At 38.8% G+C, this 13,676-nt stretch overlaps 1 protein-coding gene across 2 annotated transcripts in view; it reads right to left on the minus strand.

Annotated features, from left to right (window-relative positions):
- Window positions 1-10,843: 10,843 nt before the first annotated feature.
- Window positions 10,844-13,676, minus strand: part of spen (spen family transcriptional repressor) — a 73,457-nt gene continuing 70,624 nt past the window's right edge. For both annotated transcript variants that reach the window (XM_051930860.1, XM_028807922.2), the window contains exon 15: window positions 10,844-12,421. In XM_051930860.1, the coding sequence (XP_051786820.1) occupies window positions 12,290-12,421 (132 nt within the window). In that variant the 3' untranslated portion in view covers window positions 10,844-12,289. The remainder of the gene's footprint in view (window positions 12,422-13,676) is intronic.

Below are 13,676 nucleotides of genomic sequence, written 5' to 3' on the forward strand. Positions count from 1 at the left end.
AGTCAAACAATAATGAGATACAAAATGAGCCAAAACAACTGGTGACCATCATACAATATCTGAAAATAAAGAAAGATGACTGTCTCAGGAATGCTGATCTGCTCAGGTCCCCAAAACATTTTACTAGTGTGCTCTTAGAAAAGAGGAAATCAACAATTTCAGAAATGTCTGCTAATGCACAATGAGAGCAGCAACAGGCCACAGAATTAAAAAAAAACGAGTTTAATTAACGACAAGAATCGGCGCCTAATTAAGCAGCAGGTTGGAATGAAATTGGTTGGAATTTGAAGCCCTGACTTAGTTGGTCTTCTGTTGGCTCACTCACTTCACATTTCATTTCTGTCTGGGTGCAATTTAAGGAAAGAAATTAAGCAAATCAGAGGAACAATGAAGAAATTCAGAACAAATCTTAGAAGTCAATTAAAATTAATTAAGAAGTTAATTAGCAGCACAAACAGGGCATTTATAACAAAAAAGGGTTAGAATGAACACCTGCAGCCATGGTAGTCTTCCAGGACTGGAGTTGAGGACCTCTGCTCTGGAGTGTGTGTGCGTTACGAGTGTAATATTTTCTTAACTGGGTGGCCTACACTACCAGCTTAAAACTTTTAATTTAGTTTTATTTAGTTTTTATGGAAATGCACACAGTTTATTGTCTTAATGTTTCATGAAATCAAAGCATAGAACAAATAAAGAATGGCAAATTAAAAAAAATAAAAATAAGGAATCATTAAGTGTACAATATTTTACTGAATTAATTTAATTTTAAGTAGCCTGCACCTTTTGCTGATATAACAGCCAAACTGTGGTAACCCTTTTGATTCAGAATGCCAGTCACCAACTCGAGAACCCGAGATCATCACACTTCCTCCTCCATGGTTGACAGTTGGTGTCACACACTGAAGGACCATCCATTCACCAACTCGACAGCAAACACACACCTGGAGTGATGAACTGAAGATTTCAAGTTTAGATTCATAAGACTTTCTTTCAGTCTGCAGTAGTCACAGGTATTTCAAGGTCCTATTTTATCCTTTAAGTAATGGCTTTCTTCCTGCCACTCGCCCTGTCAAACCTGCAGCACCCAGTCTCCTCTTCACAGTGGACACTGACATTTGCCTTTGTTGATATGCACTGGTAAGCTGTGCTTGAAGCTGTTGTGATGAGAGCGAGGCGCCTGTGATCACACAGGCTGGTTGTCATCTGATTGGCTTGTGACTTTGGCTCGGCCAGATCTCGTCCTATCAGAGTTTCTTCCAGTTTCTAAGTGCCTTTGGATTGTGTAGGACACCACTGGACTCACCGACACTGATTTGTTTTGTAATTTCTTTAAATGAAAGGCCTACACTTCTAAGGGTAATAATGCTCTCTCTCATTTCATTTGTTAATTGCTGTTTTCTTGCCATTATCACTGAAATATTGTCCAAGTCGTACTTCAGAGGGTGTAGTCTGCTCCAACTCTGCTTTAAGACAAACTGAGTATTTAAGTAATAATAATAATAATAATAATAATAATTCATTACATTTATATCGACAAAAGTTGGGACACCTGTACAAATTGTTTGCTTCAAATTGCAAGGCTTCATTTTTTTTTTTTTTTAATTTTTGCAGAAGACCTGATCTTTTAGTTATTCTCAGCAGAAGGCCCATTCAGAAATGTCCTTTTTCTAGTTTTTGCTAACCTAAACTTTAAATTTAAACTTCTGGCAGTGTATTGCTCACCCATTCACCATTTTAGGTCATTCATTGCATTTCATCTGATTAATTTTGAAGAAAAACTAAGGTGTTCTAAAACTTTTAACAGGTAGTGTACATGATGACAAGATACACAGTAAACATTTATGTATGTCCTCCTTACGCTCTGATGACCCATTGTGTCATATTCAGCCCTTCCATTCATGATTCCAGAACGCACATAACCAGCTTCTCCTTAAAATTCACCATTTTGGACAAATCAGCACTACTGAAGTCATTTTTGCTAGACAGCCCTTGTGACCTGCACAGATGTTGTCAAATATTAGCCAGTCTTACCACTAGGGGGCAATATAGCAGAACTGTGCAGCAAGTCTGTAAAGCAAACAAGAGAAACAAGAATGTTAGCTGTCAAGCAAATGGGGCAGTGAGGGCAAGAATGGCAAATGTTAATTGCATCCTCTCGTTGATTACCACCATATACATCAGGTAATAACTAATGCATAATTTGTTACAGATTACAAAAAAAAATAATGAGAGGACAAGGCAAACAGTTACAATTGACAGGAATCATAATTACAAGTAGATTTATGACAAAAAATACACTTTTCAATTACTGAAATAACTTCTTCAGCAGATTAAATAGAAAGGATATTCTGCAAAGCAGCGAGGACTGCTGTACTACAGTGTACCAAGAAAGCACAAATAAAAGCGGTTCTTTATTTTCAGGCCAAACTAACTTTAGGATTGAAAAGATGAGAAAGCACAGTAACATTAAACTGTTATGATACTAGTCAGCCTGCAAGATCTAACAAATGCTGATGCAGTGCTAAATAGGGTTTACATGGGACACCAGTACTGGAAAAGTACCAAAAACAACACATTTTTAAAATGGTAAGGAACCAGCGTTTCAGGATTTTCAGTACCAGAAGTAAATGTCAGCTTTCCTCTCAATCCCTCTCCAATTCCTTCAACAATTGCTATTGCAGTTGTGGAAAATCATGAATTTTGTAGACCTCACAAAATATAACTACTGTACACACTTTGAGGTGACCTGAACTTCATGGAGGACCCTCTCTCTCACCCTTAGCGCCTTCATGGCTATCAAGCAGTATGTATGGCGGTACAATGACATGGAGCACCAGGTTGGCAAGCAATTGTGCAGCACACCAGGGAGCACTGGAGTAAGATGGACGGGGTTTGGAGTTACTCATTATTTGCTTCGGAACCATTTAGGTGCCGATACCGAAGTCAAAATTTCAGTACCAACCCAACACAAGTGCAGAGTGACTTCATGAAATGTTCAATTTAAAAAGAAAAATGTACAATGATGTAATGATTTTCAACTGACAAAGTTTGAATGACCTAAAATATTCAACAGCTTATTCATCACAGGCGATGGCTTAAATGTTCCAACAATGGTCCGGTCACAAATTTTCAAGGGCTTATACCCTTAGGAAATGGAGATTTAACATTTTGAAAATCAGAGGGTTATACAGTCAACCCTTGATATATGACCGGCCTGACATGCGAACAACTTGGTTTACGACCAAAATTTTTGTTTTGAATTACGACCAACGCCTTGCGTTACGACCCGAATGCAGTCACGTGTATCTGCTTGTGTGATTGTAAACAAACAGTCAAGAGCGTTCATAAGCTTCAGTCAGAGCCCAGATACATGTGTTTGTGGACGTCATTTCGGTCAGTGCAGTGATTTGTATAATTTATTTCGATAATTGCTAAGGAAGGAAGAGAAGGTAACAAAGGTAAAGAAAGCGATCACAATCGAAACAAAGAAGGAAATTGTGCGGAAATATGAGAGTGACGTTCGTGTGACCGATCTCGCTAATATGTACAGCATGTCGAAATCCACCATCTCGACAATTTTACAAAGAAAAGATTTGTATAAGGAGGCTCCTTCCAAACAATAACCACCTTCCATTTCATTCTCCTCCTCCTCCCTTCCTGCAACCCAAAGATGCCAAATTAAATGGTGAGCACAGTATGAAATTGTTGTTTCTGGTAGGCTAGGCACTTTTTCATAATGTTTTGGTTAGTACATTAGAAAAATTATTGGTGTTTTGGTAAATTATGCACATTATACAACCCTTTTTTATTATGAAAAGGTTAAGTGTTGCTGTGGGAGGTTCAGAACACATTATGGGTATTTCCATTATTTCTTATGGGAAAAATAGTCTTGACTTAGAACCAACTTGAGTTACAACCAGCCCTCGCGAACAAATTGAGTTCGTAAGTCAAGGGTCCACTGTACTCCAAACAGATCTTACCTTATGCAGTCATGGAAAAGGTATAAGAGGAGCCCAGAGTGCGTATCTGTTAGTGGTGAGCATCTTATTTTTTTTAATGGAATTCCTAACAGTGAGGAGCATCTTCACAACCTCCAGTTTACCAGAAAGACAGGTTTTATTGCTTTGCACCCTCCACCACCATAACCTATCATCTATGAGGGAGAAGCGAAAGCTTTAGATTCGTCAAAAAATTTCAATCTCTGGTTTTCGACAGATCTCGACATTTTAGGGTCCCCCGATACTGAAAACATCGATATCTCAATGATGGGTGGGTGTGTATGTGTCACAGTTTCCTTAAGGACTGTCTAGATCTAAAACAGCTAGACGGAAAATACCAAACTTGAAAGCCTCGAAACTCAAAGCCTGTTATGAACCAAATCATGCAAGAGAAAGAGGCACACTAGAGGAACCGACAAATACAGTAATTCTGAAACTAATTATAAAATTCTTCTCATTGTAATTACCTATTTTAGGGTCAGAAAGATCAGCATCAGAGCAGTAAATAATTACTGAAATGTTATAGAATAGCTCAGGTAACTTGGTTCTGAGGGCGCAAACCCTACTGATGCTCACATCCAAATTTTTTTCTATTAGCCCAAAAATTGCAGAGTGTGAATCTGCTCTTAAACGTTTAAAATTCATCTTTACTAACATGAGGACCTGTTTAATGGTCCAAGTGTGATAAATGCTAATGCAGCTCTATATGTACAGTAGATCCCCGTCTGTGGTCAACTAAAGGTGTATGACACCCAGTGTGCTTACATGTGCATCAATAACCCAATTATTCACAGAAACCCAATGTCTAAACACGCCATGTGAACCCTTATTACAATTACAACAATCAGGTTACAGGCCTCTGAGAAACCTGATTAACACAGGTACATTTCTCTGTGAATAACCCGATTATGTGACCATGTAAACCCTTAACTGAGTTACTGTAAAGGATTTTGTAATCTGCATGTGTCTGTTGCACTCTGTAGAAGTCTGCAATGCTCTTGTGTACAACAAAACTTGACAAATAAATGTAAGAGTAGAACGTGGAAGGTAACTTTCCATTCCGTATATTAAAAGCTGGGCAGACTACTATATGCATTCACAATTTGTCAATCCCTTTATTCCGTTTCTGTGTTTTGGATCAGATATCTGCAAATTATGGTCTACTTTACACACCAACTTTGCACAAGAAAATTATGGATCAATTAATGCAGGTTACACAAATCTTTAAGTTAGTTCTGCTTATTAATTAAGGTCAATAGTATGATCTTCATATCTGTATAATGACTCATTATTTGTGATTTGATTAAACTTAACCATCTTTAGAGTTAACTAATCAGAACCTTGAAACTGTAGCCTAAAACCCAATATTTTACTGCATTACACTTATAATTTTTATACATACAGAGATGGGCCTTCACATGTATTACACATATAAAAGCCATGGGTCAATTAGTCTGATACGTTAGGCCTAAGGCGGATGTCACACAACACAACTTTCATTTGGAGAGCAGACCACACTCAATGACTGCAGTTGCTGGAATTTCTGCCTTGAAGATGTCAAATTGCACAAACAGATATCACTGGGGATGATGGATTACACAACTTACTCAGCAGAGTTTAACATTTCCATGTGTGCTTCTTCTTTGCGGAGCGGCTTCTCTCTTTATCTACTCTGATATCCAATACACATTTTGCTTGCTCCAAAGTTCGAGACTCTTCTCCGTTTGTGAGGTGTAGAACTAGCTTTGTCTCTTGAAGCCACCATTACTCATCTCTCTTTAAAGAAGTCTAGTGAAACATGCAGACCTCCATTTATATGCATTTCTCCATCTTTGAAATTCTTGCAATCCGTATCCTGTAACTGATGTTTAGCAGAGGTCACTGCTCTTCTGCCTCTTCCTCCTACTATGGTGTTCCTTGGCCCGTCATCGTCTGCTGTGATTTGCTTAATGCTTGGCAGATGTCTCTGGTCCTTTATCTTTCTGCCATGTCATTTTGCCATAATACACCCACAAGTATATGTCAGTTTTCTGCTACCTGAAATATTCTGAATTCTTGAATGTATTAGGTGATAAGTGTTCAATTAAGACCAAGATCAAGGTTCTAGCTCAGTAGTTACTGGGGGACCACCAATCGCATGCCTTTTTCAGTATATGTTGAACTTGCGCTGCACTTATTATGATGATGATGTCCTTCGGCACTGGCATATTAACAGCTGCTGTGATTTGCGTGAGGTTCAACAAATGCTCCTGGTAATCATGTTCTTTCCACCATAACACTGTAAGTCATTCAGACTTTGCCTTAATAAATCCACAAGTGTAGGTCAGTTTGCGGAGGTTGCTACTACCTGAAATGTTCTGAATTTTACGACATATTAGGTGATAAGCTTTTCACCGAGACCAAGTTGTTACACACACACCTCAAATCGCATGCATTTTTCCATTTTTGTTCATCTTGTTTTCTGCATTCCACGCGGTGACGCTCAGCAGACTACGTTGCTCCTCTTCATATAAAGGTGTTCTCCATTACGTCATGGGCCTCTGCAATTTGCATAAGCTGTTGATCCAAGACCAAGCCCATCCCAGCAGTTTGAGTACCTGCATGACAGATATACACACACACAAACACACATATATCCACCATATATCATATACACAGTGGCATGCAAAAGTTTGGAGACCTTTGCTTAACATGACTGTTACTTTGAATAGTTAAGTGAGCATAAGATGAACTGATCACCAATAGGCATAAAGTTAAAGATTACATACAGTATATTTTAAGTAAGATTACATTTTGATTTCTACCATTTACAGATACCAAAAAAAGGGGCCTGAAGCACAAGTTTGGGCACTTAGTAAGACCCCCTTTGGCAAGTTTCATACTGTAGCTTGTAAACACTTTTTGTAGCTAGCTGGGAATCTTTCAGTTCTTACTTGGGGTATTTTTGCCATTTCATCCTTGCAATAAGGCTTCTAATTCTGCAAGATTCTTGGGCCATCTTGCATGCATTGCTCTTTTGAGATCCACCCACAGATCTTCAATGATGTTTAGGTTGAGGTACTCCATTGTATATTCTGGGGTGTGTTTTGGATCATTATCTTGTTGTAGGACCACATCCTCTCTTAAAAAAAAAAAAAAAAAACAACAAACATGGTATGATGTTTGCTTCCAGATTGTGCTGGCATTTATTTGAATCCATTCTTCCCTCTACCAAACGACATGTTCCCTGTGCCACTTGCTGCAACGTAAGTCCAAAGCCCTGATCGATTCACCCACCGATGCTTAATACAGTAGTTGGAGACGTGTTCTTTTCCTGGAATTTGGCACCCATTTTTTTCCCAAACATACTCATGCATATTGTGGCTAAAAAGTTTTATTTTGACTTCATCTGTCCACAGGACTTGTTTCCAAAATGCATCAGGCTTGTTTAGATGTTCATTTGCAAACTTCAGGCACTGAATGTTGTAGCTAGGATGCAGGAAAGACATTCTTCTGTGGACTCTACCATGAAAGTTCTAATAATATTAATAACTAAGGAAACAGCTACCTGGAAACACTTTGCTGTCTTCATGGTAGCCTTCTCCTGCTTTGTGAGCATCAACTCTCAGTTTTCAGAATGCTAGACAGGTACTTAGTGGGGCCCATGGCTGTCAGAATTCATACAACTTTGACATCTGCATCACCTGGTGTTTCCTAACGATGACTGAACAAGCTACAGTCCTAACAAGGTAATGAAGCTCTGAGACCTCAAATATCTTGGGGTTGCCCATACTTTTGCATGGCGCACCCTTCCTTATTTCAATTTAAAATTGTACAAAACAAAAAAATGCATTAATCGTGTATAAAATACTGAAATGTGTCATCTTTAACTTTATGCCTTTTGGTGATCAGCTCATCTTCTGCTCTCTTAATGATTCACAGTAAGCCATTTTAAGCCCAAACTTTTGCATGCCGCTGTATATTATTGATTTAGAAATGGGCTCACCTCAGTTTGTGAGCACTGTACACATTACACTTCCAACTAAGCACTAGCTGAGTGTAAACTCTGGCACACACAGGAGTCATCACTGTGACTAGTATGATTTTGTCATAGCTGTTCACACAACGCCATTTATGACTCCATCACTGTGGATGTCGCAACTGCAGAACTACCAGTCAATGGTGTACACCACCTTTGGTAAGAATATGAAAAATGAAGGCTACATCATAAAATCACTGGATAAGTCATACAATGTGCTGGTGCTTAAGAGGACAGGTACTATTACAAAGCAACAGCAGTTTAAAAGGAAAAAGCACCAAAATGTACTCTGTATACATCAGCAGATTAATACTCAGTATTTGAATACATCAAACAACCCAAAACCACCTCTGAATTAATTCGCTTTAAAAAGTATTAAAAACAGCATGGTATTAAATAATGGAGAAACAACCAAAACCCAAAATGCACTTTTTTTAAAATTAAAAGTATAGTCATGGGCCAATATACAGTGCATCCGGAAAGTATTCACAGCGCATCACTTTTTCCACATTTTGTTATGTTACAGCCTTATTCCAAAATGAATTCATTTTTTTTCCTCAGAATTCTACACACAACACCCCATAATGACAACGTGAAAAAAGTTTACTTGATGTATTTGCAAATTTATTAAAAATAAAAAAACTGAGAAATCCCATGTACATAAGTATTCACAGCCTTTGCTCAATACTTTGTCGATGCACCTTTGGCAGCAATTACAGCCTCAAGTCTTGTTGAATATGATGCCACAAGCTTGGCACACCTATACTTGGCCAGTTTTGCCCATTCCTCTTTGCAGCACCTCTCAAGCTCCATCAGGTTGGTTGGGAAGCGTCGGTGCACAGCCATTTTAAGATCTCTCCAGAGGTGTTCAATCGGATTCAAGTCTGGGCTCTGGCTGGGCCACTCAAGGACATTCACAGAGTTGTCCTGAAGCCACTCCTTTGATATCTTGGCTGTGTGCTTAGGGTCGTTGTCCTGCTGAAAGATGAACCATCGCCCCAGTCTGAGGTCAAGAGCGCTCTGGAGCAGGTTTTCATCCAGGATGTGTCTGTACATTGCTGCAGTCATCTTTCCCTTTATCCTGACTAGTCTCCCAGTCCCTGCCGCTGAAAAACATCCCCACAGCTTGATGCTGCCACCACCATGCTTCACTGTAGGGATGGTATTGGCCTGGTGATGAGCGGTGCCTGGTTTCCTCCAAACGTGACGCCTGGCATTCACACCAAAGAGTTCAATCTTTGTCTCATCAAACCAGAGAATTTTCTTTCTCATGGTCTGAGAGTCCTTCAGGTGCATTTTGGCAAAATCCAGGCGGGCTGCCATGTGCCTTTTACTAAGGAGTGGCTTACGTCTGGCCACTCTACCATACAGGCCTGATTGCTGCAGAGATGGTTGTCCTTCTGGAAGGCTCTCCTCTCTCCACAGTGGACCTCTGACAGAGACACCATTGGGTTCTTTGTCACCTCCCTGACTAAGGCCCTTCTCCCTCGATTGCTCAGTTTAGATGGCCGGCCAGCTCTAGGAAGAGTCCTGGTGGTTTCGAACTTCTTCCACTTACGGATGATGGAGGCCACTGTGCTCATTGGGACCTTCAAAGCAGCAGAAAGTTTTCTGTAACCTTCCCCAGATTTGTGCCTCGAGACAATCCTGTCTCGGAGGTCTACAGACAATTCCTTTGACTTCATGCTTGGTTTGTGCTCTGACATGAACTGTCAACTGTGGGACATTATATAGACAGGTGTGTGCCTTTCCAAATCATGTCCAGTCAACTGAATTTACCACAGGTGGACTCCAATTAAGCTGCAGAAACATCTCAAGGATGATCAGGGGAAACAGGATGCACCTGAGCTCAATTTTGAGCTTCATGGCAAAGGCTGTGAATACTTATGTACATGTGCTTTCTCAGTTTTTTTATTTTTAATAAATTTGCAAAAACCTCAAGTAAACTTTTTTCACGTTGTCATTATGGGGTGTTGTGTGTAGAATTCTGAGGAAAAAAATGAATTTAATCCATTTTGGAATAAGACTAACATAACAAAATGTGGAAAAAGTGACGTGCTGTGAATACTTTCCGGATGCACTGTATGGCCAACCAAGTTAGGGCAATTCGTACTTATGGTCAAGGGCCATAGGAAAACAATACAGTGATAATGTTCTACAAGTTGACAAAACCAGTTGCAGTAATAAATCTTTTGTTAACATTATTTCTTCACAGGGTTTCATATGTCTTCTGACTCTTGGAGGGCCCTTTAAAGTTTGTTTTGATTGGCACTGCTACATGTGGCTTCAGCCCACATCAGCTTTCTTAACTTGGTATAAAAGACTTGCAAAGACCTGGCATGTAGACTAACTTCAGTTTGTGCTACTACGTATCAGCAGTTAAAGTATGCCTACTGGTAACCGATCCCAGACCTCAATTTTCAATTACCTGTACACTTTGTGACCAACATACAGCCAAATGGAGCCATAAGTTGGCATATTAGTGCATAAAGTTTCTATGTTTAATACTGAGAAGCAGTTGTAAAAAGACCCCTGTAAGAGAATTACGGAGGTCCGTTTATTTTTTTGACTAATCAAACACATTATCACAGCTTAAAACACCTAAGCAAGTATGTAGATGAACACCCCTGTAAAGCGTCAGTATAGTTCCAGCTCCACTTTGAACACAACCTATTCTTGCACTCTTCTTTCCCAATTCTGCCAATTTTCTGCATTGCTACACACAGTGCTGACTTTATGATGACAGGTTTGTGTCCACAAAATTGAAATCCACCTAAAATGTGAAGACCTCACTAGTCAATAAAATAAGTTCACTCTCCCATCACTGTTTTAAGATTTCTTTCTGTATTTTTTGTTTTTATTCTGTGTATCAAAATTATAAGTGCCTTCAACATTACCATGAAAGAATCATCAGTCTGAAGTTTTACAAATATTTACACCACAAAACCAATACACAGTTCAAGTTTGTTGGGTTTTTTCCTTTTTTACAAGTTATATGACCAAAAATGTAATACAAGAAAAAAAAACCCACGGAATTCAAAGTTACTATGTACATTTGACTTAGAAAGACACGAGGGGACCAGTTGACCATCTCTGAACAGTATATCCTTGCTGGCTCAGTTTGCTGAGAATTTTCGGTGGTTCTAGGCCTGCAGGTCCCATGATTGTTCTTTCCAATAAACTGCAGACTGTGCAAATTCCAGCTGCCCTCCCACTTGTTAGGCAAGAGTCTACAAGGAAACAAATGGCCAGTGGGTAACTAAGGGCTTTGGGGGGGGGTTGGGGTTTTAGGAAGAAACATTTTTTTCTTTTTTTCCCCTCTGGAAAAAAAAAAAGTTCCATAAATTAACGAGACGTACAGAACAACATCTTTACACTGCAAGGAGGAGGAAAAGGGGGGAAAAAAGAAAAAAAAACTCACTCTGAAGAAGGAAATATGGGGGAAGAAAAAAATAAAGGCAATGTTAAAATGAAGCGCACTTACGGATGAATGACAAATACAAAGTCTAAGTATGAAAATAAGATTCTCTCTGAAAAGACGTTTTGGCACAGTTTAAAAAAAGTCATGTGTGGGTTTTCTTTTTTTCCCCTCTTAGTCCCTTCTTTTTAATGTTTTAAATATTTATAATATTTACAAGGTCCTGTTTCTTCCTCACACCTCATTCCAAATGGAGAGTAGAGGAAGGTAAAACAATAGGGAAAAGAAAAAAAAAATTATATATATATGATGAAGGTCCCTTCAGGGTCTGTAAACTGTACATCCTAAGTTTCTGACGCCAATTCATTGGCCAGAAGGACAAAAGGCAGGAAAGGAACTGAAGAATTAAAAAGAGCAGTAGTGGTGAACAGATTTCTGGTGGCAAGGTTTTCCCATGTCCTGCCTCCATTTTATTGTAAAATCCTGTGTGTGAGGTGTCCTGATAAATCGCTAAATACATAATCTCTCATATGTGTGTACACACACACTTCGACATCCATCTGTACCAGGTCCATGCTTCGCAAATAGTGCAATGGTAGAGCTTATCCTTAACAGGGAGGAAAAAAACAAAAAAACCTTACAATCCAAGAAATGCTTCTTCATCAGAGAGATGCTGTGCGTGAGCAGAGAAACACACAAGCTTGAAAATCCCCACCTATCAGAGGAACAGACTTGCAGTATCCACAAATGTGTAATGTCCATTCTGCACATCCTCCTACAAGATTAAATGCTGGTGGAGGCAGAATGCGCCCTCAGGTGAACCCAGCTTTGAAGCAAGAAGGTGGTCAGGCACTCTCAGACTGAAGCGATAACAATCATTAGATGTGGTGAGATACTTGAAATGCTGGCGAGCAAATCTGGGGCCAGTCGGGACAAGTGGCTTTCAGAAAACTCACAGGGTGGGAAAATCTGCAGAACGTAGGCAGGCTGCATATTTAAAGAAAAGGGAAAAAAAAACCAAAAAAAATTAAAGTAAGCAATTAAAGAACCAAAAAAAAAAACACCAGATTAAATGCCATTAATGTGTCATTCCCTTCCCATTAGAATGCACAGTGAATTCCTAAAGTATGTCAACAGATTGTTTTGATAATTTAGGTGTATATTACTATGCTTTAGATATGAAATGACACTATCGATAACTTCAAGTAAATTAAGCTGCGTGTTAAGCAACAGTTGAAAGGGGAATTGTACTGTTATTTTTGGTACCCTAAAATAGGACAAACAAAATGTAGCACAACTTTGGGAAGTGTAGCATAGTAGGCAAGGCTCAAACCCTGAGGATGTAGATTCAAATCCCACTACTGACACTGCGTGACCTTGAGCAAATCACTTCACCTGCCTGTGTTCCAACTGGAAAAAGAAATGTAACTAATTGTATCCCAAATGTTATAAGTCATCTTGGATACAGGCATGAGCCAAATACAATAATGATAAAAGATATTCATTCCCTGCTTTAACCTCAGTTATATTGGTGTCATTTCATATCCAAAGTGTAGGAATAAGGATCCTAAACAACACACAATTCACCTGTCACATACTTTGAGTTACTTTATAAAACAGATTATTCTCACAGTTATCACTCCAGAAATTACTTCAGTCACATAAACAAACATTAATATAAGAAACAAAGCTGAAGGCTAAAAACCACCAAACTTATTTGATAATTAACGGAAATTCTTGTTTTCGATAATAGACTCAGAGGTACAAAAACAGCAAGAAACACGATAATGATTGAACAGTGTAAATATCTCTTTGTTCCTCCTATCCAGACTTTCTGATGACCAAGCATACTGTGCTGTAATGATATTAGTTATTATGTAAAAGTGTTTACAAAAGATGGTACTGTATAAGCTGATGAAGAATTCTGGGATGCATTTGTAGAAAAGCAGACAAGTAATACTAGCAACTTGAATATCTTTAATGAATTGAAAATGTCCATTAATGGGGTACTATGATGGCCTATATAAGAGCCAAATTTTTGTAGTTTGTATTTACTGCATTTCAGTTATTTTTGTATCTGTGCTCCATCCCAGGTCAAGCAATTTGCAAGCTGCACTATTTAAAAATAAACTGAACTGAATGCAAGCTGGATAATAGAGGGGGCAGGTCTGATTGACGGATAAAAATCTAGATGTACATTAAGAATAGGGCTTAAAGGTAACTTAATAGTGTCTAAAAGACA

Source organism: Erpetoichthys calabaricus, chromosome 8 (assembly GCF_900747795.2).
Source record: "Erpetoichthys calabaricus chromosome 8, fErpCal1.3, whole genome shotgun sequence".
Lineage (NCBI taxonomy): Eukaryota > Metazoa > Chordata > Cladistia > Polypteriformes > Polypteridae > Erpetoichthys > Erpetoichthys calabaricus.